Source organism: Coloeus monedula, assembly GCF_965178545.1.
Source record: "Coloeus monedula genome assembly, chromosome: 4".
In the NCBI taxonomy this organism is placed as follows: Eukaryota; Metazoa; Chordata; class Aves; order Passeriformes; family Corvidae; genus Coloeus; species Coloeus monedula.
In genome coordinates, this window is record NC_138784.1 from 62,149,362 (window position 1) to 62,175,525 (window position 26,164).

The window sequence follows — 26,164 nt, forward strand, 5'->3', positions numbered from 1 at the left end:
GCAGATGGGGCATCACCTTCTGCTGTGGCTTATTCCTGCATCCTCACACTCAGGCTCTGCCCAAATCTCCTGGAGTCAGTCTGTGCAGTGCATCCACCCCTGCCCACCCTGCTGAAAACTTCCCTGGCTGTGATGAAAACTCTGCTGGCTGTGATGGCTGCTTGGGCTGTCCACTTGGCTCAGCACAAGTCATCTCCCAGCCCAGCATGTAAACTTGTCACCTCTTCTTAGTCTCTCACTCAATCCCTGTCTTGTTACCTTAAATAGGAGCTCCTTGCCCTCACTTATCAAAGCCTCTCATTCATGAGATACTGGTTAATCATTACTGCCTTCATCTTCTGCTTGTAACATTTTCAAACAAGACCCTTTTTTCCTATTGATATCCTAATTTTCCTCCTTTGCATTGGTTTTAAACTTTCCCAGTTTCCCTAAGCTTCAAAAGACACTGACAGTGGTCAGGGTGGTGGTGTCAGCCCAAACCAGCTACTTACCTTGTACCTGGTCTTGCTGAGGTCCCTTCTCCACAACTGAAAAAGTGTAATTTTTATAAAGTACCTGGGGCAGATCATCACCAACACTTACTATGTTCATGCTTTGTGCATATGATGTTTTTCTTGGGCTTGTATATGAACAGCCTGAGTGATTAAAAGCACAGGCACCCAAAGCAACAAGACAGGTTCAAGTCTTGCAATGGCATAAATATATTTACGTCTACCTGATTTTTAGTGAAGAAACCAAATTAAGCTTTTATTCTGCTCATTTTGTTTTCTAGGCTGAGGAGAAGTGCTTTCTCTGTGATTCCAGATACCCATATAATCCCTATACCCAGCACAACAGTCACATGGTTGAAAATGTTATCACAACGTTTGAGCCCGAAAGGAAAAGGAAGTGGTGGCAGTCAGAAAATGGTACGTTTCTTAGAGAAAATATTACTGCAAAATGTTAGTGTGAGATTTCTTTATGTAATTGGCTTCCATGAAGTTGCCTTCATGAAGAGATGAAACAAAACCACATCTGTTTCTTTGATTTAGTAATACTGAGTGATTTAAACCCATTTGTGTATAGCAATATAGGATTCAGAAAGTCTGTTTTTCTGTGGACAAGTTTTAAGCTGGCCAGAGGACCTGTGGCAATGCTGGGTTATACATAGAGGCCATGTATTTTGAACAGTGTGTCTGCCTGTCAGGGAATCGTCATTTGGCGCAAAGATACAGTTGCCTACAGATGTGATGTAAAGACAGTGTGTACCCATTAAAAAAAAGTATTTTAAAGCACTAATAGTTTAAGAAAAAATTAAATAAAGCCTGGCTATCAGCTCCCTTGTTCTGATACCCCAAGTTCCTTTTCTGCAAGGCTGTTCTTGATCCGTTCATCCGCCAGCTTGTATTGATACTGAGGGTTGTCCTAACCCAGGTGCAGCACCTTGCACTTGGCCTCGACAAATCTCATCAGACTCCCATGGGCCTACATCTTGAGCTTTTCCAGGTCCCTCTAGATGGTCACTGATCCTTCACATGTCAACTGCACCACTAAGCTTGGCGTCCTCTGCAAATTGCTGAGGATGTATGCAATCCCAGAATTGACGAAGATACTATCCTTACAGCTCCTCTAGGAAGATATGCTAGGAGGAGTAACATTTACTCTGTTTTATCTGACATACAATAATTATGTAAGAAACATTTGCCTGGTTGGAAATTAAGGTATAGAAAAATAAGATGATATGTTAACCCTATTTTAGTATCCAACTGAAAATCCATAAGCCTTGTTTTTCATGGAGTTTAGCAAGGATCTGTTCACCAGCTTTGGACACCACTGCCAATAAAGCTGTGGGCCAGCTGTGAGAGGAGTTTTCCTTATTCTCCCTGTCTTCTGGGATGAGGTCTCATGCACAGCCTAGTCAGCAGGAATCCTGGGATGGTGCATGCAGATGTGAAAAACGGGGATATTGGCTAAGCTCCTGCAACCTCTACAGAGAATGTGTGACTTGTGGAGTTTTCTTCCATATTTGTTGCAGTTTTGGAAGATGCCTGGTACAGTAGCTCTGCTCATGACAAATTTCACATCTGGGAGTATAGAACGGTTTAACAGTTCTGTTTAGCATGAAGAAAACACACCATTTTTATTTTTCTTTCTTTTTCTTTCTTAGAGATAAGTAAATTATTTGAATGGATTAAAAAAAATAAACCTAACTGGATATAGAAACACACAAACCCACAACCCTACCATGACCATCATTTACAGTCCAAATTGCATGAGCGGGACCTTCAGCCACCTCCTGCAGTCTCAGTGACATGCAGCATTGCTGGTGACAGTGCCAGGAAGGCAGCATATCATACTGCCCCGGAGAGAGCGGTCCAGCTGCACGGGTTTGTGCACAGGGGATGCCCTAAGGAGTCTAGTGGCTCTGCTGGAAAAGGCATCTTTAAATCCCCCATGGGAAAACTGTCTCAGCAACCCCTTCAATGTATGCATTGTACACTTCATTTTCATTCTCTTTTCAGGCATTGACCATGTCAGCATTAGATTGGACCTAGAAACTTTATTCCAGTTCAGCCATCTTATCCTGACCTTTAAGGTACATCTTTTACCAGAGCTTTTATGTAATATACACTAATTACTTAACCACAGGAATAAATTGCTTAGAGAGGCAATGAGAGCTCCATCTTTAGAGGTTTGTAAGAACAGGTTAGATAAACACCTGTCAAGTACGGTTAAATTATAGTTGATCCTGCCTTAGGGGACGAGGATAGACCAAATAGTTTCCTATTCATGTGCCTTCTGGTCCTATTTTCTATAAATCCAAGAATTAAAGCTGAAAAAATACATAGCAAAACTAAACCCTAAAAATTAAAACATACCTGAACTGCAGTTGTTCTTTCAATTTAGTTCAGCTCATGCATATCTATTATGATCCAGATGATTACAATTTTTTTTGTACGAAATTCCTATATTGTTATGGTAAACTTCCTTACTTAGAAAGTAATCTTGTATCTATATTATTAAATGTTACCCTTCCCTTTTGCTAGAGAGAGGTTCTAATGAACTTTTTCAGAGAACCATGTAACTATCACAGTACCTGTAACGAGCCTCTAAGTTCTCAAACACAAAATTTTAGCATCCTCCAAAGAGGAATATGAATATAGCAACCCCTGAGGTGTCTTATTAATGCCTTCTTAGGGAATTCTTGAAATTTTTCTTGCAGACATTTCGGCCTGCAGCAATGCTGGTTGAGCGCTCTACCGACTTTGGTCAGACCTGGAAAGTGTTTAGATATTTTGCACATGATTGTGCAGCTTCTTTTCCCAACATCTCTTCTGGTCCAGCAAAAAGTGTTGGAGATGTTGTCTGTGATTCAAGATATTCAGACATCGAGCCCTCCACTGAAGGCGAGGTACTGTCAAGTGTCTGTTTGTAGGAGTTCAGATCATATGTGGAGCTGAAGGTGGTCTCTTGTCTGTGTCTGCTAAAGGCAGAGGCCTGTCCTTTGATCCCTTTGGTGGCTGCTCATCCCATCTCTAGAGCTTTATTGATTTTTTTTGCAGGTTGTTTTAAAAGCTTTGGATCCCAGTTTTGAAATAGAAAATCCATATGTGCCATATATCCAAGGTATGGACTCTACAGGTTTTCTCCAGAGGTACTTTGTGGGTATTGTTTGTTTTGTACACTGAAAGGTACACCAGCTGGTGTAAGTCAGTGATGTTGAAAATTAGGTACCTAAAAATCTTAGGGAGACATTGTATTAATAAATGAAACGGGCCAGTCTTGTTCTCTAGCCCTGGGGGCAAATGGCAAAGCTCTGTGGAGCCTCATCCAAGTAGCTAAACTGTCTTTCCTTCTGGCCCAATCCACACTGCTTTTTGAGAGCAGTCCCAGAGGTACACATGAACCCATGAAGTGGCTGGGAAAATGCAGAGCCATATGAAGCCACATGCTAACACTTATGCAGCAGTATGCCAGGAGTCGGTCCTTGCCCTGGCACTGTAGGCATTACTGGTCTTGGCCAATATTGGATTTTTTTCATTTTTTCTTCACTATGGAAAAATTTTGGATGACTGATTCAAGCTGAAAATTTCATACTGTTCATTTTAGACTGAACTCAGGCTCTTAATCTCTCTTCTTTCCTTCCAGAGCTCATTACACTGACAAACCTAAGGATCAATTTTACTAAACTCCACACCCTTGGTGATGCTCTGCTTGGGAGGAGGCACAGTGATCCACTTGAGAAGTACTATTATGCCATCTATGAGATGGTTGTGCGGGGCAGCTGCTTTTGCAATGGCCATGCCAGCCAGTGTGATTCTGTGCAGAACGTGCGGGGAGATGTTTTCCATCAGTCTGGGATGGTGCGTCGTTAATGCTGTCTCCAAAAAGGGCAGTCCCTTCTGGTGTTTTGTGAGAAGGAAGAGATGGAGGGAGGGATCAGAAGGAAGATCTCTGATAATCTTTGGATTAACCATTTGCAACTGCTAGTTGTTAAATGTTTCAATGCAGACTCTTCTTTTAAACCCTGGGTTGGAATGCACAGAAGCTGTCTTTGTTGGCACTACTGTGGTGTTTCAAAAGCAACTGGGGCAAGACATGTTGATAATAGCAGCAAAATACCAGAGCTGTAATGGTTCAAATGTAATGCAGTAAGTAGCCTATGGCATGTGCAGACTTGAATGGCCACTTGTTGGGTGCATTCCACACTCCAGCTGGGCCTGGGGGCTCTGCAGCAGGAGAGGAGGCATTGGCACAAAGAATAGTTGATAATGTAAAGCTAACCCATGAAAAATGGATTATTAAAAATTTCAGGAATGTGATTGCAAATTCTTTCCCTCTGGGAACAAGAGTTTTTTCTCCTGGAAAACATGTATCTCAATATGAAGACATGTAGGCAGACAGAGAGAGACTCTAAAATGTTGAAGTCTCCTTTGATATCTCTATAAATACTTTTTTTCTAAATGTTGTTCAGTGGCTTTAAAACTATTTGCTTAAAGTTTGCAGGTATTCTCCAGATCTTTTACTCAAATTATTGGAAATTATGTCAGCTGAGGGAGCCAAAGAGCTTCAAATTTTCCTGATCTTGCTGACATACCTTGAGCAGATCTCTCCTCTCCTCTCCTCTCCTCTCCTCTCCTCTCCTCTCCTCTCCTCTCCTCTCCTCTCCTCTCCTCTCCTCTCCTCTCCTCTCCTCTCCTCTCCTCTCCTCTCCTCTCCTCTCCTCTCCTCTCCTCTCCTCTCCTCTCCTCTCCTCTCCTCTCCTCTCCTCTCCTCTCCTCTCCTCTCCTCTCCTCTCCTCTCCTCTCCTCTCCTCTCCTCTCCTCTCCTCTCCTCTCCTCTCCTCTCCTCTCCCCTCCCCTCACCTCACCTCACCTCACCTCACCTTCTCTCTGTTCTCACCACATTACAGGTCCATGGGAGATGTATCTGCCACCATAACACTGAAGGTTTGTCTTGTGAAAGATGTAAAGATTTCTACAATGATGTTCCCTGGAGGCCAGCTGAAGGGACACAAGATAATGCTTGCAAACGTAACTCAAACATGCTATTTTCCTTTTTAATAGCGGGGGTGGGTGTAGCACAATCCTAGTTCAATTCATAATGGGATGGCCAGGTTTCTGAGAGGGAGACTTTTTCATGCCTCATCCAGAAAAACAGATTGCTGCATCCATAGGTGCTGTGTTATCCTACAAGAGGAAGAGCTGTTTCATGTTCTTATTCTTCACGCAGAGAAAAAAAACAATAAGGAGAGGAAAAAGCAGCTAATGCAAAAAAGATCATTCATTGGTTTGCACAGAGTTTTTCATGTGAGTAAAAGAATTTAGACAAGGCTAAATTACTTATTTCCACAATAACGAGTAATGTAGTATACAGGAAAATAATGTATTAGGGTCTGTAATAAATATTCAGCTAGAGCTTTCTTCAGCAGAGCAGTGTTCCCCACTGCATATCAGGCACACTCACCTGCATTTCCACGTTTAGGACACAGTTCTGTCCTAAGACTCCAATGTTTTCTCCCACTTGTAACACACAAGGCCTGGGAATAATCTTGCTGGGCACTGAAATGATACAAGTAACCAGTAACTCTGTGTTAAGTGTAGACAGCAGTGGTAGCCAGACCACAATATTGGCATGGTGTGAAATACCCCATTTGTTTTGGTTTCAGGTTGTAACTGCAACAGCCACTCCAGCAGATGCCACTTTGACATGGCCGTGTACCAGGCCAGCGGCGGGGTCAGCGGTGGCGTTTGTGAGGACTGTCAGGACAACACCACTGGGCAACACTGTGACAAGTGCAAACGTTTCTTTTACCAGGATCCACTCAAAGTCATCTCAGATCCTCAGGCGTGCCTCCGTAAGCTTCCCTTTTTAACTTCTGTAAAAATGACTCAAAACAGGGTTGTTATGGTTCTCTTTGCTCTGAGCCCTACAGCCATCCCCATGCTTAAATGTCCACATGGTTGTAAAAATGTTACTGTACCTGTAACATCCAAACTGCTTTACAAAGTCACTGCATGACAATATCCTCGAACCAGCATTCTAAAAAGAGCTGCATATTCCAACTCCTTGCTAAACTGAGCTTAGAAATCCAGCAGAGCTATTGTCTTTCTTGAACAATGTCAATATAAATATGAATATCAGTAGTGATGTTGCTTCTGTGACCTTCAGGGATTACAGAAGAGGGTGCAAAATGATGGGAGGAGTAAATAACTTTTGCTAGATACCTGCTATATGCAAGAAAAATAGTCTTTCAGACAGGAAAGCTCTTCTTCTGAAAGATGACCTAAATTCATTATTAACACAGGATGGAGAAAATACTCTGAGTGTAATTTAATTGTAGCAATTGATTGACATGAAAAGTCCTTAAGGAGCAAAGGGCAGATTACCAGCAGCTCTGTAATTGCATTTTCATGCTTACATCTAGACGAGCTTTTTTAATGTGTCTCCTTGACCCTGCCTGTAGCATGCAACTGTGACCCCGAGGGTACCTTGCACGAGGGCGTGTGCGAGAGCCACACGGATCCCAGGCTGGGGACGGTCGCGGGCCGGTGCCCCTGCAAGGAAAATGTGGAGGGCGCTCGCTGTGACAAGTGCAGGGCAAACTACTACGGGCTGAGCAGCAGCGACCCCCTGGGCTGCCAGCGTACGTAAACCATTTCTTCTAGTCCTCTTTCCAAAGCATTTTTAAGGCATGGAGGTAGTTGAATGCACAGATCCACACACTAATGCTCTATTGAGTCACAAAATACCCAGTTGCCTACTGTAATTTAATGTCAATGTAATTCAAGGTTTCTGGCGCAGCATCCAAGACTGAAACAATGCAAAATCACTTTCAGAATGCATAATATAATATAACAGATCAGGCTGTCATTAATAGAAGGGTTATTAAATATGCAATTTAATTGAAAAGGGAGATTGAGATGACAGGACCTGCTGCCTTGCCAAGAGAACTTCCAGCCAACCATTCCTCTGAGAGAAACTTGCTGAAAAACACATCCCACTCCTGCCCAGGTGCACTGTGGGTTTGTAAGCACGTTATGCCCATACCAGGTGCTCAGCCACACACAAGGACTGCAGTGCATATCAGCACACAGCACTTGGCAAACCACTGCAGAGGACTTCTGCCAATGCCTCTGGTCCCCCCAGAGAGGAACCCACTGAGGAAATTGTTCATTTTCCAAGGGCAGTCTGAGGGCTGGAGGGTGCCAGGGCATGTTCATTTGCAGAATGTCTGTGTGGAGGGTGGAGACTGCCTGTCATGCTGATGCCTCATCTAACATAAATGCCAGTCCTGCTGCTGTCACTGGGGCCTGCATAGGTAACTGCACATTTCTGTCCCTGCAGCCTGCAACTGTGATCCCTTGGGCAGTTTGCCCTTCTCCATCTGTGATCCTGCCACGGGAGAGTGCCTCTGCCAGAAGTTCACCACAGGGCAACACTGTGAAAAATGCCTTGTATGTACTCAGTTTTTGGTTTTGCTTCTGCATGTGATTTTGGAAGTCTCCTCACCCATCCCACACCTTTTCCTTGCCATAAAAGTAAACAATTAGTCAAAATTAAAAATAATTTTACAGTTGTATGCTCCCATTTTGCATTGACACGTCTGCTTCTCTTTCACTGCTCCCAAACATTTATGCGATCAAATTGCAGTGGAAAGAGCACTCCCAGGAAGAAAAGGAAATGCAAAATTACGTCCCTGGTCCATCTTTGCTGTTTACAGAGCTATTTGCTTGCACAAGTGGGTAAATATCTGGCTCTTGCAGTGGCTGAGCACCCCTGCTATCTGGTAAGAGAACCAGTCTCCCATGGCCAAGCACAGTGGTGGAGAGCATTGTTCATTCAGCAGAATGAGTTTTGTTTTGCTTTGCTTTACATACTTAAATATTTGCCATAAAAGAATCTTTCTTTTTGTACCAGGTAGGATACTGGGGTCTTGGCAACAGCTTGTATGGCTGTTCTCCATGTGGCTGTGATATTGGTGGATCCCAGAATAACTTGTAAGTTAAAGTTCTTCAAGTTCTTTCTTGGTTTTAATTTTTATAAACTCTTACACTAGATTTTCTGGTTAGGTTAATACAGTCACAGTGCAGATGGGAAAATAGAATGTAGATGGAATTTCATCATATACAAACAGTGTAAAGTTGGGTGGAGATTTTGGAAATTTATTTGTGATATGGGGATTTAACTATTTCATTTGAAGCCAACTTTGGATCAGGTTGAGCCAAGATGTGTTTAATATAAAATACAAAATGTATGCCTTGAGAGAACCAGAGACGCTAATATTATTAGAAATTAGAAGTTAGAGGTGTCATTTTTAACTTAGCTTCCTACATCTACCTTAAATGTGAGAATTTTTTTTTCTAGCTCCTATTTAAAATGTATAATTTTAGAAGCAAGATCGGTTTCAGTTGGGCTCCTTTGGAAATCTGTTGGGCAGGGATCTTCACTACTGCTGTTAGACTTCAGACATAGGAGCACACAGTCCCATGCTGTAGAGCAGCTCTTTGTGAGCAGGTAAATCACCTGGTGTGTTAAATATGAGTGTAAGTATATGAAAACATTCCATACCACATCAAAGGTCCTTCTGATCTCATGTCTTGCCTTGATATTTGTGGGTGACAGATTATTAAGAATCGTGATACAATGACTCTTATAGAAAAAGATAAATGATACAGGAATACAGTAACAGATGCTCAGGAAACAAAAGGATCAGTGCTTCAGGTACGCAACAGACAAAGATAGAGCAAGTCATGGACTCTGAAGTCATGGAAAAGTGGCATTGAATAAATCCAGCATCAGAAACAGAGGAGGTGGGTGATAGGAAGAAGTTTAGTAATGGAGGCAATCCAGCAATGAGATTAAGCAAAGGTGGAACAAGGGTGGGTTGGAGCTGCCTTCATGCTGTGAGGACCCCGCTGTGCCACACTGATGTCCTCCCTTTACCACCTCCTCCCATAGGTGCTCACCAAAGGATGGTCAGTGCGAGTGTCTGCCCAACATTGTGAGCCGCCAGTGCAACGAGCCAGCTCCAGGATACTTCTTTCTACCCCTGGATTATTATATTTATGAAGCTGAGCATGCAAAGCCCCTTTCTGGCTCTGCACCCTTGGTAGGTATTTGGCTTTTTAGGTGTTGTACTGAGAGGGGATCATTGTGGTAGTGACACAGGAGCTGAGGCTGAGAAGAGCCCTTGCTCAGGGAGCAGCTGGAGCAGCTCTTTAGCAGGAGAATGCAAAGCAAGTCCCTTGACCATCGTCAGTTTGTCTTAGTTTTTCATGGACATGACTATCCCATAACTGTGTCTGTTAAAAAGGGACAGTCAATCTAGCGTGGTATGACCTGCAAAGCTGCCCTTGCTGCTTCTTAAGTGCAGGCTGGACTAGCATGAATTAGAGAAATTAATTTAATTATTTAAATTAGAGGAAAGTGTTTGAGTTGCCAATAGCTCTCATGAAATGTTCTATTTCTGGGAATCTCCATCAAGGGAAGAATCAAATTACTCTCTGCTCCACTGGACTAATTCCTGCTGCCTTATATAAAGGCATTGATTGTAGCCCAATTTCCTCAAGAATTTGGCATCCATCTGTAATGTTTTTAGAAAAATTAATTACTTTTTTTTCCCCCCTTCAACATGGGGGTAGTTGTTCCCCATGCTGAGTACAAGCCTGGAATGCATACCTTCCTCTGTCTATGCTTTTACTAATATTTTTTCTCTGGCATGTTGTAGAGAAACTATAGATAAGAAATAATAAAAACTGTTTATTTGCAGGTCGCATCCACAAATATTTAGCTATAATCACAACCAGTATTCATCCTACAGTCCAATAATTAAATGGAAAACGGATGTCTGGGACATAGCTTATGAGGGAAAAGTGCAAGTTAATTTTAAGGCAGTCAGGGGAAAAGATTTCCAACAGCTGCTGGGCCATAGTTTAGAGTTTCACCCAGCAGAGAATAGAGCTTGTTTTAAGAATGAGGATTTTCATTTAGTTGCTTACCCCCCTTCAGTGTTGTTGAGACAGTGCTGCTCCTTTTTTATTACTTCATAGGTTCAGCCAAGCACTCTTCCAAGGTGTGACATCTATTTCCAGAAGAAAGGCTATGAGTTCATGATTGAAAATGGAAAGATCGTGTTAAACAGGAACAAGAAACGAACTGTAAGAAAATCTGGACTAGAACAGGTAAATTAGTACTTGAGTAGTTACTTAAGTTTACACCAAATAATAAAATTTTATTTTGTAACAAAGGGCAAGGAAATGCCTGCGCACATGGGAATCACAGTCCTAGACATTACAATCCTGACACAAATTAAATCATAAAAGAATAAAAAAGAATAAAAAATATTGAAAAGAAAAAAATTGTTGGGTTGGACATTTTATTATTCACACTGACAGGTTTGCTCTGCTATGTCCAGTGCCATTGTAGACTCAGGTTCCATGAATTTTTGGAAGAGAAAAATCCTTATGGAAGGTAAAGTTTTTGGGGGTTTTTTTTGGTCTTTTTTTTTTTTTTTGGTTGCAAGACATTTCCAACAAGTCTACCAAGACATTAGCACTTAAATGCAGCCATTTTAAGTATTGATATTTATGTATCCAGTTTATAATGAAATGGCCAGCCAGGTATGAAATCAGGCTTATTCTGTTTATGGTTTGCAACGTGAATGTTTGGAGATGCCAAATATTCAGAGGTGAGTGGATTATTCTAGTCCCTCTTATTGCTGTTACTGCAAACTTGTGGGAAGCTTTTCTTTACATGTGACCCTAAACATCCTGTCTTTGGGAGAGTTCTTAGATTGTCAATTTTGAGCTTGTTCAGAAAATGAGACTGATGGCTAAAATAAGTAAACAGTGTGGCAAAAGTATTTCTTTTCTTTTTTCTGAGTTTGTTTTTTTTTGTAATTTTGCTCTGTGTCTTGATGGAAATGTCAATGTGTCTTTGCAGGGTGCGATGCAGTTTGGACAGGACTCGGTTTCAGAAGTGGTGTTCCGGCAGCCCAGCGCTGCTCGAGCTGTCACATGGACAGGACATGGCTTCGCCCGTGTTCCCAGTGGAGCTGGGCTGAGATTTGCCATCAACAATGTTCCCTTTGCTATGGACTTTGATATCACAATTCGTTATGAGCCTGAGGTACTTGTGATGTCTTGCGTGTCTTGTGATGTTGTGATAGATGCAGGGTCTATTTTGTCAATAATAGGATGAGAAACTTGTTCTATTCTTTATATTTAGAATTAAAATTGCTTGCCTTTTCACCCAGTAGCAAGTTGCCTTGCCAACCAAGTAATATGCCCTCCACTGACCCCCTTAACCCTTTCCACTCAAATATGAAAAATCAGCACTACAACTGTTTTCTAAGCATCAGCCAAGATTTCATCTTCTGAATGTTTCTCTTTTGGCACCAATACTTGGACTATACTTTTACTCACAAATCAAACACATGAAAAATGCAGTTCCTTTTAGATAAGCATTCTGTATTCTTAGCTGGGATTTTTTGGGCAGTAAAATGGGCACAGGCAGGAGTGATCTGCATAGATATTTATCCAGGCCTTTTGCAGGTATCCAGCTTCCCAGTTGTTCCAGCTGGACTCTGAGATGTGTGAAAATTGTAGGAAAATAGCCAAATTACTATTTTTTGCCTGGAGAAGATTTCTCAATGATGAAGACATGTCTAGGGAAATCTGTTAATCCAAATTTGGTTAAACTCAGGTCCTCACCCATGTCTTCAAAACCACAAGCGTTTTATTGGTACCAGCTTTTGTATACGCCTTATTCTTTTGCAATTCTCTGGGACAGTCCCACAACTCAAGATTTTCCTGCTATTGTATTCTGTTCTCTGACTGTCACTCTAAGGTAAAAAAATCTCCCAGTTTCTTAAAACATGAGAACAATTTTTCAGTGGGCTGGTTTGAGGTAGCTTTTTCTGACTAAGGATTGAAGAGTTGAGTTTTAAATACATTCGTTACAAAGTCTTTTATGTTTATTGTTTCTTATTAGATGTGTGAGAAGGCAGCTAATGAAGGGTATCTCCAGAATAACACTGTGCTAAGAAAAGAAACAACTCCAATGACTCTAACAGAGCTGTTTCCATTTGAACCAGCTGAGGTCCCATTTCCGTCTCTTCTTTTCATTAGCTATTGCAAATACAATAAATTTTTCACAAGTGACATTGTTTTTCAGTGCTGTAAAGAATAAAATCTGTTTTGTCGCTGCAGTGTGCAATCATTCAGATGGCTTTCATTAACCATTGCAAAGAGAAAGCAGGTTTTTCAGATACAAAATATTACCATAATTTTTGTCTTTCGTTTATAGTTCTTGGAAGACTGGCTTGCAAGTGTTGCCATCCAGCCTGCTGGTATCTTGTCAGGTCAACGCTGCAAAAACAAGGTCCTTTCACCGGAGCCACACAAGTTACCTCTCCCAGCTACAAAGAGGTCTGACTGTTCCTGTCTTTTTGCCTGTAGATCTTCTGTGTACAAATCGTTTACTGAAGCATTGCAGAGCAACACATGTGTGGGAGAGTGGGATCAGAAACACATGTGTGGCCTTTTCTGTAGCTGGCATACCACAATACTACGTAGGCTCTAAGGAAGTCTGATGCCCCACTCCTCAGTCTGGCAAAGGTTTGCCAAACCCAGGAGAGCAGCCTGAGATCCAGCTGGTGCTGGTTGTTGCTCTGGTGAAGATCCAACTGCAGCTACTTCAGTACAGAAAGAAAACATTGACTTAAAGCCACTGTCCTAGCCTATTTTCAAAACCAGCTTTTCAGCTTGGACCTGTGTAAGGAATAGAGAGAAGTTAAGAGGATGTGACCAATGTCTTGATTAAAGAGGGACAGGAGAGGATGAATATGAACAGTGAATTGCAAACCCCTTTGCCATTTTCAGTTTAATCTCCCCAGGTTTAAATTACGCTTGGTGAATTATCCAGCAGAAGTCCAGCAGCTTTCCCGAAGCCTGCAAGCGTGGGGCTGGGTGTGCTCCTCACAGCAGCAGGGCTTGCTCCAGGCTGCAGGCTTTAGTTTGCAGGCACAGAGGAAAGGGAGAGCTCACAACACCCAGTAAACTTGCCTTGTCCAGACTCCTGGCTATAACTGTACTTAATTTCTGCAAAACAGGATTGCACTTCTGCAAACTCCAGTCTGCCTGGAGCCGGGAACGGAATATTTTGTGGATGTGTATTTTTCTCAGCTCTCTGCCTCTGACAAAAAGGCAAAATCATTCATCTTGATTGACTCAGTGAGTAGTTCTGTCACAAGTCCCTTGAGGTTGTATTTATACACAGTGATTTTTTTTACAGACTATTTAGAAGTATTTTAAAATAATTTATAGTGTGTTTTAATAGAAGTTCAGGTTCTGCTTCTCTCTGTTGGCACTGTTTGCATATTTTTGTATGGAAAGGCAGAATTGTATCTGGTTTAATTTTCGTGGAGCAATACATCAAGCCATACTTGTTGCACATGTTGATAGTCAGAGTATGTACCTCTATCTGTTGCTCATTGATTATGAATATAGCCCATATATGCTGACAAGATGCTGTAGCTATGGATATAAATTTGTGCAGCTCCTCATCACTTGGTTTTTCAAAATCTCTCTAATTTGTAGGGATCATGGGTATTATTATTAAAGATGACATGGAAAAGTAAAATTAGTCGTGTACTTTCTGGGAATCAGGTCCAGATACTTCCCAAGTTTCCATCAAGTCAGGAACTGGGTGTTAATTTTAGGTCCTTCTCTTGAGAAAAATATTTTTAAGTCTATTTCTCTAATTATTGCTGTAGAACTGGACCTGACAAGGGCTGGCTATACTTGGACATAGAACCTTCAGCTGATTTTTCTCTATCGTAGTAATACAAGTAAAAATTTTGGCCAGATGCTGCTTTTGGAGTCACTAACCCAGCACAGCAAGACCAGTTCTGAGCACATATCTGAGGTCTTATTATAATTTTATTTTTTTAAACACAGTCTCTCTTATTTGAAGAACTCAGGGAATGTCTAGACCTTCAGAATAAATGTGAATTTAGATGACAGAATGGCACAGCTGCAGATTTGGAAACCCAGTGCTCCAGGCCTCTGTTGTTGCAATAGAAAGCACATTAAGAGAATGTGGGAAATTCTGGTTTTCAATATATCTAAGCAAAAATATTTTTTTTTCTCTCTTAATGACAAAGCTTGGACTTATTCCCAGAATCAGCTCTGTGGAGAATTTATGCAGTGAAAAGGATTTAGATGAGTACCAGAAGTATCACTGTATTGAAATTGCATCTGAAGTTGGGCCTCACGTCCTGCCCGAAGCGTGCGCGCGGCTCATAGTGAGCTTGTCAGCCCGAATTCACAACGGCGCCGTCGGTAAGGACCAGCCTGCACAGGCAGCTCTGCTAGGCAGTTGCTGGGTTTCCCTTGAGTTTGTAGGATATGTTGATTGTAGAGCTCTCAGCCTGCAGTAGAAGTGAACCTGGTCAGCACATGGTATCCATGGATGCACAGAGTACATCCCACTGAATCCTATGTGTGCTACAAACACCTCTTGGTGGCATGAATCTCCGAGTTGATCACTCCTGAGGGGCTTCATGGAGCAGCATGTCAGGGACCATGGCAGTGATTTTGTGTCTTCTGAAGAGCATTTGAATCAGATGCCTTTACCATATGGCCAAGGGAGTAACTTTCCTACTTTTCTGGCTGCTGCAAAATGACAGAGAAGTTTCTAAGCCCTCTCTCTAGATGATGTAAGCCAGCTGGATGCCTTAGTAAGATTCCAGGCATGATGGCACATAAGTCAATATACTGGAAGAGATTCATCAAGAAAACCTTGATGATGTTCCAACAAGAAGGCAATGGCAGGTGGGGTTTGAAGTTCCTAGGCAGCCTCCTGGACCCACCATGGAAAGATTAGCTGAGCTCAGTGGCTCACAGAACTTCCCAGGTATTTGGCCCAGAGAAATGGAGCTTCTCTGCACTTCCAGTAACAGGAGGGGCCTTTCCGGACAACTTTGGTGGCCTGCTCCTTTCAGGGAGCCATGCAGCAATGCCTCCAAAGAGATAGAATCTACTTGGATTGGGTGATTTTTAGAAGGACTGATGCCTCACTCTAGTATCAGATGATGAGGTCATGGCTGTGCAACCAGTATACCCCTCATTTAGGCTTGGGCTGTGCTAACTCCCCATTAGCCTAATTCCTGAAGTGATGAGATTCCCCCAGTGAAATGCAGCACTTTGGTTTTTTAGTGCTTTCCAGAGCATTCTGGGAAAACATCCTCTGTGAGTTAGCAGAGCATCTTCACTCAACAAGTTAGTCCAAAGTGTCCAGAAAGAGACAAATAGTATACAGATGCAGACTAAGTACAAGATTGCAGATTATGTCCCATGCTCCAGCTAGATGCAGATTTGTAGCAAACATTTCTAGACTTCAGGATATCTCCATTTGGATCTACACTTTGCTACTCCCTTTTTGTCCTACCCTAAATGCCTGCTGAAGGCAGTGCCTTCAATGTGGCAACTCCAACACCAAGACTTGTGCTGGTGTCTGATATACCATCACCATTGATGCTACACCATGAAATGATCTAAACTATGGCCATCATCAGGTTAGTGAACCCCTGATAAGAATAATCAAGCTCTTTCCTACCTATTTCAAAGTGTGAAACCTGCAAGCTGATGAAAGCAGTAACACTCCTTGACACCCAAACCTGTTTTGATTTTCTTTCCCCTTGCCAGCATGTAAGTGCAATGCCCAAGGGTCGCTGAATGCCAACTGTAGTAAACTGGGGGGCCAGTGTCAGTGCAAAGCCAACGTCGTGGGACGCTGCTGTGACACCTGCTCTGCAGGCAGCTACGGCTTTGGCTTCCATGGCTGCTACGGTGAGTGCTCAGCAGCCAGCACCACTACCAGTACCACTAGCTGGCTCTTCACCCATACCTCAATTTTTAGGGCTTTGAATCCCAGATTATGTGTGAAGCAATATAAAAAATGTTTCCACAAATAACAGATTTTCCATCCCTGCTGCCTGGCTGCCTTTGATCAGCGTCAGCAATGGGATGGCTTGGCAGGAATACTTTAAGGACACAGCTTTGCTTTTGGTGTTTTCCAGCGTGCGAGTGCCACCCGCAAGGCTCACTGAGCACACTGTGCGACCAGGTGACGGGGCAGTGCTCCTGCCGCCGGGAGGTGGATGGCCAGCACTGCAGCCGCTGCCTGGCTGGGTACTTTGGATTCCCCCACTGCCGTCCTTGCCCTTGTAATGGCCATGCGGAGCTGTGCGACCCTCTGACTGGAGTGTGCCTCAACTGCCATGGGTTTACAGCTGGAAGCCACTGTGAAAGGTCAGTTGATGGGCAGTGCTGCAAAGCTCCCCCAGACACTGGTGCTCTCCAAAATGCCTGTATAGCTGGGGGTCTACAAATGCATTGATGACCTTAACAGGAAACATGTACCCAAACCAGGATGAAACTGAGCCTGGCTACTGAATGTCAGGTACCTATTTCTTTGGCAAATGCATGTGGGAGTGTGCATGCAATGCCTGTGGGTGGACTGCAGGTAGGGCATGCACTCAGCATTGCAGTGGGCTCCCTACAAGAAGGCATTTGAGACACGGAGGCCATGACACCATATGCTTGGAGACACACACAAAGTGCTGCATGTGGGATAAACTGACTCCTGCCAGCTTTCAAATTGCCAGCTTTCAAATTTAAAATTCAGCACGAGGTTAATCAAGAGGCTAACCTCGTGCTGAATACTCATTTTAATACCTGCAATTACCTCTAAGGAACATAAGTAAACATGCCCTGTTTGCTGGTCGTATTAGTTCCATATCAGCAGCAAATGACTTTACCCACAGGTTCCAGCTCCATTCAGAACACTGCTCCTATTTTTTATTCTGCACACTGGAAGCAGTATCACAGTTCAACATGGACATCAAAATTAAGTTTGTTTAGTTTAGTTTGGCTGTATTGTACCTGTCATTCACTTTCAAGAGGATTTCCCCATGAAACTTGTTGAGCTTTTCCTGCGGTGCTTTTAGACAGTACAGTCTTTGGCTGTTGTACTTGTAGACGGCAAACAGATTAAAAATGGGAGACTGAAACACTTGTTGCCCTGTGGCTCTGCAGGATCTCCAGACCCCAGGGGGAGGATAATTAGATAGCCAAGTCTTTTAGCCTTGCCTGTATACATATGGAGAACTGTGTTCGCATTTGCCATAGTAAAGCAGATCAAAGACTGAGGATGCTTCAGAAGCCACTGTGTTGCTGTTGCCACAGCTGCAGAACCACAGGGGGTTGGGATGCGGAAACAGCGGTGGTAGGAAGGGTGGCTGAGCCCCCAGGGAGCCTTGAAAGTCTCCCACCAGTCCAGGTAACAGCACAGCCACCAGCACCTCAAAAGAGCCATTTCCCCAGGTTTGCAGAACATGTCAAACAGAGCATGGCTCAATACATATGTTCCATCTAAAATATGCAGTATTCTCTGAGTGCTCGTTATGAATCATTGCTTTTTTTGCCTGTGCCAGCATTTTCTAATGTCATGCCAACCACTCTGTGTATGTCTGTATAGAAATAGATGAATATATGTGCTGATAGGCAAATATACAGAATATTTACATGGCAGGTTTTAGTTGCCTACACAGAACGTGTGTGATATACCATATCATAATCATTTAGATTAAAATTGTTCCAGAGTAGGTGAAAATCTTCCCAAACACTCCTTGAAAGGAAAATGTGTCTTTTTCTTTTTGCTCCAGATTTTGAGAATGAAGCTCTGATTTTCCATTTTAGAACACCTTTGAAGCTTGATATATGTATACCAATTGATGGAGATAGCATTACAATGATCTGGAATATTAATTTAAATATATACATATAAATTGATTCACCTGCATGGAGCACTTGACAATTTGTCCTGCTTTGTGTTGACTGCTTTGGCAGGTGCATGGATGGCTATTATGGAAATCCTCTGGATGGAGAACCCTGCCGCCCATGCATGTGCCCAGGGGAACCTACAAGCAATAGGTATTTTGCACATTCCTGTTACCAGGACTCCCAGTCTGCACAGCTAGTCTGTAATTGTCTCAAGGGATATTCAGGTATGAAGCAAAGTAAGGACTGGTTTTGATACTACTAAAATTAACATAAGAGGAAAAAATGATCATCCTCCATCTGTCATATGTTCAGAAATGACAAGTGAGGTAATGGTAAAAAAACAGCTAAGAAGAGTTAGCACTCAGGTTTAGTGAAATTATGTGGGTAAGTTCTGACTAAGAAGAATGGAATTGTGCAGTTAGTGTTTTAAAAAGGGATTCACCTATGTGGATACAGTGAAGACATTAATTATTCTGATGTCACTCTCCAGAAATCTCCTCTCCAGGGGCACTCCATTCATCTGGTGGGGAGTGCGGGGAGAACTGCAGTTGCTCATCACCTCTGAAAAAGAAGCATTGAAAGCCCAAATGGGAAAGAATAGGGCATCAAAAAGAGCTGATAAGATTTCCTAATCAGAGAAAGTCTTTCTCCATGTAGAGGAAACTCTTTGACATTTATGCATAAAAGTGACTGCTTCATGGTTCAAATGGTCACTTTAGAAATGAGATTTCTATTCTCAGCTGTCTCAAATGCAGATATTTTTGCAGCAAACTGATTCCTCATTTCCTAAGATCTTGTTGACTTAGCTTGAATTGCTGAAGTGAAAGCTGAAGATATTTCCCTTCCCCTGGGCATTAGAAAGATCTCCTGTGATGGGACCAAAGCTTAATGGGAAGCACTGCTGAAAATTAAACCAATGCTGTCATCTTTACTTAGGCAAGGTTCCATTTTAAGTCAAGAGTGGTTTTGCTTGAGTAATTGTCATAGGCCCAAAATTATTCTTGTTGGTACTCACCCAGGGGACTTCAGTCCTCACAAATCACTGCACTCCTCAGTTTTGGACTTTATTCCTCCTGCTCCTTTCCAGCAAGACTTGGTCACCTTTGTGGCAGTGCTCTCACTTTCTCAGAGATTGAGAAAGGCTCTGGGTCCTGAGGAGCACAGTGAAGGAACAGAGTCCTTGGCTGAGGATGAACCAGTGGGTGTGGTTCCAGGAACACCAGCCTGAACAAAAAAGGTTTTTGAGATGCAGAGGTAGCACCCAAATCAGAGCAGGCATTGGGATGAAATGCAGAAATAGTTGTAACGCCAGCAAACAAGGACAGAGCATTTCAGAGTTCATCTGAACTCCTGGGCACTCCCCACCCTCCAATGCTGCTGTTGGAGTGAAGGGCCAACGAAAATCCTGCAAATATGGTCAACCCTGACTACTGCCATTGAATGGACTTCAATGAAAAAAGATGTTTGGAGGTGTTGTGTGAGGGGGCATCTATTTGCTCTTGCTGAAAGGACTTCCTTGGTATAAACATCTTGGGATGAGGAAGGTGCATTTCCATCAGGTTTCAGTGAGGAAGATATAATTTAAACTGATCAGAGGATTAAAGGGCAATGGTCTCAAACAGGTGGATATTTCCGTTGGAAATGTGCATTTGAACAGACAGTCTGAACCTTTTAACAATATTACTGGAAATTACATGTTTCACTTGAATTGCCATCAGCCAGCAATTATTTTTACCTTCCTCTGACAGGCAATCAGTGTGATGAGTGTCCTAGTGGGTTCTACAAAAACCCAAGCAGCCCTGGGCTTGACTGTGCACCATGTCCCTGCAACAACAACATTGATTTGACAGACCCAGAGTCCTGTAACAGGGTCACCGGGGAATGCACCAAGTGTTTACACAACACCCATGGTGCAAACTGCCAGTTCTGCAAACCAGGTTACTTTGGCTCAGCCCTCAATCAAAACTGTCAAAGTAAGTAAGTAACAGCACTGCAACTGTGTTTTACTACCAAGAAATTTTTTAACAAAAATAGGCTATAAGGAGAGGCTAGACCTTGGAGGGAGAGCAAAACTAAAGCAGATGAATAGAGCAAAATATAAGAATCACAAATATATTTTTCTAATTACCAAATATAAATATATCAGCGATACAAATAATATGACATCTATTAAATTCTTTGTAATCCAAGTCTCACTAAATCTCATACTAAATATCACTCCTAGAGAATACTCATTTGTGAAATGAAGGCCGTACTCACTGTTAGAAAAATAAATGTTCATTCAGCTTATTCAGGAAGGAATCAAAAGTAAAGGAATCAAAGATAATTGTTTATCCACATCATTGGCTGATGCCAACTAAGCAATGCTCAGTTAACCAGATGATCCCTTGCTGAACTTCCTGCCTTACCAGTTGTTTTCATTAAGTGGCTAGAGTGAGAGTGTTAAGGCAATTTAATAAATTCCATGAGGACTCATCAATAACTCAGCACTTTGAACAGAACGGCAGGAGGGTAAGGAAAAGCAAGGCACAAGCTTCTTCCCAATTTTTCTCAATAATCATTTTCAGAAATGGGCCTGATCGAGGATTTAATTTCTATGGCCAAGATAATCATAAGTGTAGTCAAGAAACTGTTTTTCTGGGAATCTCTAAAATATAGTCCAAGCCCATCCCTTGTTCATTCTTGGAAGATGTCTGTTAGAAATGGTTAAGCAAGAACTTCTGGCTCCTCACAAGGAAGGCTTTTTAACTTACCTGGCTTACTGGGGATTCCCACACTGGATAATGCCTACTGTAAATCAACTTATCCTTACTCAACATATTTAACATTGCATTCTAGTAAGATTCAAAATTCACTGAGCCTTCATTTTTTGTGCCTGTATTAAAAGTGTTGAACATTCACAGTAAGTTTTCTCAAAGCCATATATAAGCCATTATAGAAAGATAGGTAATGTGTATTGGAGTAAACGTGCTCGAGGTCACTAGAAACAAACCTACGGCATGGGCTTTATATCCAGCTCTGACTGTCCACCAGCTGTCTGTATTACTGTCTGCTGTAGTAACTGTCCTTCTTTTTCCAGGGTGCACGTGCAATCTGGCAGGTGTTCACCCTGCCATGTGCCCAGGGGGGAATGCAGCCTGCCTGTGCGACCCAGCCACAGGAGCTTGTCCTTGCCTGCCCAATGTGCTGGGTGCCACATGTGACCAGTGTGCCTCTGGCTACTGGGACCTGGCTAGCGGAAAAGGATGTCAGACCTGTGACTGTGATCCAAAAAATTCCCAAAGCAACCAGTGCAACCAGGCAAGAAAATTACTCTGCTTTCCAGGAACCAGGGTGCTGGTGTTTTGACATGACAAAGTGGGGACCCTCTTATTAATGAGGATTGTTTTTTTGTCATACTCCCTGAAAACAAAAAATTCTTTGAAAGTTTGTAGTTGGTGCAATCACACTGTGAGTCATTAAATCAAAAGTGCTGTTCTGATAATGTGGCTTTGCTGGTAAGCAATTTCTCTTTGCCTGTTGTTTCTTTGTCAAGTGGATCTTAGAAATACTTTGTAAAAAGATGTCACATAGGAAAAAACTGCCTCATAAATATGGATCTAGGGAAGAAAAAAATCCAAGCTTGGACCCCAGAGTCTTATGAGTATTTTTAAAGTGTTTATTTTCATAAAGTAGCAGCTGTGGCCATTACATTAATCATGCCTCATCTAGCAGACTACTAGAGTACCTTTTCTCATCTTTAATTCCTGTGCACATTTTAGGATTGGAATGTAGAAAAAATTAAACAGTGTTTCAGAATGCAGAGGTGAAATTGTGATCCCATGGAGTCAACAGCAATTTTGCTATTGACTTCAGAGCACCAGGAGCTTATCCTAAGGTCTTGCTGATGTGTTTGCACATTTTTCTTTCAATATGCTCTCAGCTTGTTCCAGTTTATTTAGTAGATTTATTATTTTTTATAGCAAACTTAGTTCTTGACCTCAAAGAACTACTAGCAGTTATCAAAGTCATCATTCCCTGCAGTTTAATTTAACAGCTGAATTACAAAATAATTTTTCTAGGGCAATGTGCATGATACACCTTCGAGGTTTTCAGTTACAATTGATATATCGTGTAGTTTAAAGTTGAAATGTTCAGATGAGTACTTTGATCCAGCAAAAATAAAAAATTAGTCTGTTTTGCAAAGAAAAAGAATCCTCTCAGATGACAGTCAAAGGATGAGTTCTCAAAGGGCATCAGTAGATTGGATCATACAAAATCTCTGACATTAGTAAAGTAAAGCCATTTCTCAGACTGCATTTTGTTTTCAGAACCTTCAGGAGGAAGACAGGAAAGTTGAGCCAATACTGTATAAACCATGGTGTTCAAAGACTGTGGGCAAGCAGTGTTGCTGCAGTCCTTGTACAGCTGAAATAATGTATATCCAGCCCTATGGCTCTGCTGGAAGTTATTCAGTTCTAACTGTCTTTACAGGTTACAGGCCAGTGTCCATGTAAGCCAGGTTACAGTGGAAGATGCTGTAATGAATGTGAGGAAAACTACTTTGGCAATCCCCAGATGCATTGTGCTTGTAAGTATTATTAAGTGGGACAATTGGATTAGAAACTGCCTCAGCATAAATGCTTATCTTTTATATTCACAGGGCATACATGTAGAGAAACAGCCTTTCATATACCTGTGTATATGAGATGGACATCTATATTATCTATATTGTTATTTCAATGGTTAAGATGGAAGTCAGAGATGAAGAAGAGCCATTACTGTGCAGCCCAACTTGCTCTAACTCAAACACTGGTTTGCTTTTATTACCTTGAAATGCACCTTTTGCAAGCATTAATCCCACAGAAAGGGAAAAACTGGATGTAACCTGTGTTCCTTTCTTGCAGCATGTGAATGTAACCTGGATGGGACCCGCCATCCCACGTGCGACAAAGCCACCGGCGCGTGTAACTGCCGTGCTGGCGTCACTGGCCGGCTCTGCGACCAGTGCGGCCGCGGCTTTGAGAAGGACTTTCCCTCCTGCCGTCAGTGTCATCTTTGTTTTGATCAGTGGGACACTGAAATTGCTGCCCTTGCTCAGACTGTGCAGGGGTTAATGAGGTTTGCAGCAAAGTTGGAAGATAAAGGAGGACGAATGCCCAGCTGTGACATGCGCTTCAAAGCCTTTGAAGATGCCATTTCTGAAACTGAACAAATTTTGAAACATCCTGTCCTTTCACTGGAGGCCCTTTCAGGCATCAGGGATTTTCAGGGCTACCTTCAGTAAGGGCTAGGCTGCTCCTGAAAAAATCCCTTGGCTGAGAAACTGTCTTCCCCCAGACTCCACCAGCTTTCCCTACACATCAAGTCCCACTTCTGATCAGCACACAGATGCTGGACTACTAAGTCACTGTTTTCAGTAGACCTGTGAACAAAATAATCCTTAATACATGCCTAACCCATACAGACATAGTTAAATGCTGGAATTTTCCAGTTCATACTAAGGGTCTTCTAAATAAGCCATTACAATTAAATGTTTCTGCTTATTTATAAATGTATCTCTTGCCCTCTAAAATATTGTGCAACTCAGTTCTAGTTTAAGAACAATCTAGTCTGACTTCTGCATACTTGTATTTTCCCCTTCAGACAAAAAGTTGCACAGATGGATCCCCTTCACAGTTTGCCCCATGAGTTTCCTGACCTTAACAAGAACATAGAAGATATTGGAAAAGAAGCTGACCTAGTGTTTGAACTTCTACAACAGAAAATACATCTGCATCAAAGTTTTCATTACTTGAACTTCAAAGGTAAGCCAGCATTGAACTGAAATGGGTGGACATTTTCCCTGAAATTCTGGGATTCTTTCTCATCATTAAACCATACAACATTTCAAAGATCCCTAGATTTTAGCTTCCTGTGGTAGCACAAAAACGTTGACACTAACAACATTTTATACTGACTTTCCAAATTCTCTTTTATCTTAAAATGCTGTGATTTCTAGCATCCCAAATTTCAGATGCATGTGCCAGGGTCACATCAGTCAGAAGTCTCATGAATCCAAATGCTTACATAATAATATAAAAGTCACCCAGTTTCTCAGTACAGACTCACAGACCATGCAGTAGAACAGCAAAGGATTTCCCCCCCACATTTGACTCCTCTTGCTCATAGGAATACTTAAAGGATCTTGTACAGGAATGGTTTGTTTAATTAAAGCATAGTGTCACAGTGCAGCTTCTTAGTGTTCCCATGGGAAAATACTTCACTTTATGTGATACAGAAGTAGCTCTCCATCATCAAAGAATGTGAAAGCAGAACAGAGCTCCTTGGCATTTTTGAAAGAATTACACCGTCTGTGCTTGAGCTAAATATAGTCTCCATCAGCTCCTAATAGCTGTAATGATGATGTCCCAGACTGGTTTCTGGATAAAGATGGGGATGTACCAGGCAGGGCTCTTGAACAGATGCTAGACCACCCACAATGGCAGGAGATGGTCAGCAGAATCCTCTCCAAAGAGATGACTGCCAAGATATGAACCCCCAGAAGATAGGGTGCCCACCACAGAACACACAAGCTACAAGCAATGCACTCCCACTTACAGTTCCACTGTGTTTCATTCAGGAAAGAAAAACTCAGCCTAGATAAGATTTTAAAAAAAAAAGGAAAAGTCAACAAAATGTGATGTGGAGGGAATGGAAGAGGGGAAAAGAGGGATTAACTAAGATTTAGGGCTCCCGTGCCCTGTTGTACTTGGCAGCCCCCTGGGGCAGCTCCTCAGCTCAGGTCCCTGCGTGAGCAGCCAGCACAGCTCTCCCAGGCTCTGCTTCCCAATTCAACTGAGCCTTGTGTAGACTGAGAAAGGCAGAAAGACAAAGAAACAATAAATCCCAGGGAGGCCAGTGGATGCACAGCTGAAGCATCCATGGTGCTCTCTGGTCACATTCCAAACCCACTTCATCTTTTGGCCTCTGGAGACAGATAAACAGCCCTATAAAAAGCACATGGGAGTGTGGGGACAGGAAGACCTTGAATTTAAGCTGAATTTCATATCAGGGCCACAAATATTCACTGGTTCTGCTACCAAGCATCTAATAGCATAAAAATAACATTTCCCTCAAGATAACCAGCTTTTCTGATACCAGGAGAGAGACTAGCTCCTCTCTCCATCTTCATTTTGGACCAGAAGCACATCCTCTAACGGGTTCTGTCTGCTTTTTCCTTTTTTTTGCTGGGGTGGAGCAGGATATGGTCACATACACCATCTGGGGTGCATCTGGCACTTGTGCCCCAGACACATGTGAAGAATGAGCTCCTGCCTACATCTCTTTGCAGAGGATTGGGAGTCAGCATTTTCCTCACATGCATACATTCAGCTAGCTGACCTGGAAACATCAATATCTAATGATGAATTAAAACCATTGGAAAAACCAAGACACAAGTGTCCTTAGAAGAATGTTTGCAGTCTATGAGATCTCATTAAATTATGGCTCTCCAGCCTTGGCCCCCTGGCTTTGCAGCTGCTGCAGTACAGTAATGCAGGGAGAGCAGCTTCCTAGGCTGTGAATCAAGCCTGGGCTAAGACACTGTGTTTAATGTAAAGGAACTTGGAGTCTCTGCAGCTCCATCACAAACCAAATGTGGAAAATGCATTCAGGCCACTTAATGCAGAGCTGAACCACTGTGAAATATTCCTGCAATGGAATTGTTGCACAGAAAAAAGTCTCTGGCTTAGATGTAGAGTTACAGCAGCCTCTTGCCAGGTATTTTGTATTAGGAGCTAACTTTAAACTGTATATTGTTTCCAAGAATTACAAGATAAATAAATAGCCCTGGTTCCACATGATAACTAAACATT

At 42.3% G+C, this 26,164-nt stretch overlaps 1 protein-coding gene across 1 annotated transcript in view; it reads left to right on the plus strand.

Annotated features, from left to right (window-relative positions):
• Positions 1–26,164, plus strand: part of LAMB4 (laminin subunit beta 4) — a gene marked incomplete at its 3' end in the record, with an annotated part of 50,893 nt that overhangs the window by 13,550 nt on the left and 11,179 nt on the right. The window contains exons 6-29 of the mRNA XM_082279692.1: positions 773–908; positions 2,502–2,575; positions 3,203–3,391; positions 3,543–3,606; positions 4,129–4,343; positions 5,393–5,513; positions 6,149–6,337; positions 6,947–7,126; positions 7,828–7,937; positions 8,401–8,480; positions 9,442–9,592; positions 10,533–10,664; positions 11,425–11,610; positions 12,790–12,911; positions 13,595–13,715; positions 14,648–14,825; positions 16,191–16,334; positions 16,565–16,796; positions 18,396–18,553; positions 20,078–20,302; positions 21,409–21,629; positions 22,803–22,899; positions 23,216–23,591; positions 23,955–24,115. Of these exons, the coding sequence (XP_082135818.1) occupies positions 773–908; positions 2,502–2,575; positions 3,203–3,391; positions 3,543–3,606; positions 4,129–4,343; positions 5,393–5,513; positions 6,149–6,337; positions 6,947–7,126; positions 7,828–7,937; positions 8,401–8,480; positions 9,442–9,592; positions 10,533–10,664; positions 11,425–11,610; positions 12,790–12,911; positions 13,595–13,715; positions 14,648–14,825; positions 16,191–16,334; positions 16,565–16,796; positions 18,396–18,553; positions 20,078–20,302; positions 21,409–21,629; positions 22,803–22,899; positions 23,216–23,591; positions 23,955–24,115 (3,862 nt within the window). The remainder of the gene's footprint in view (positions 1–772; positions 909–2,501; positions 2,576–3,202; positions 3,392–3,542; positions 3,607–4,128; positions 4,344–5,392; positions 5,514–6,148; positions 6,338–6,946; positions 7,127–7,827; positions 7,938–8,400; positions 8,481–9,441; positions 9,593–10,532; positions 10,665–11,424; positions 11,611–12,789; positions 12,912–13,594; positions 13,716–14,647; positions 14,826–16,190; positions 16,335–16,564; positions 16,797–18,395; positions 18,554–20,077; positions 20,303–21,408; positions 21,630–22,802; positions 22,900–23,215; positions 23,592–23,954; positions 24,116–26,164) is intronic.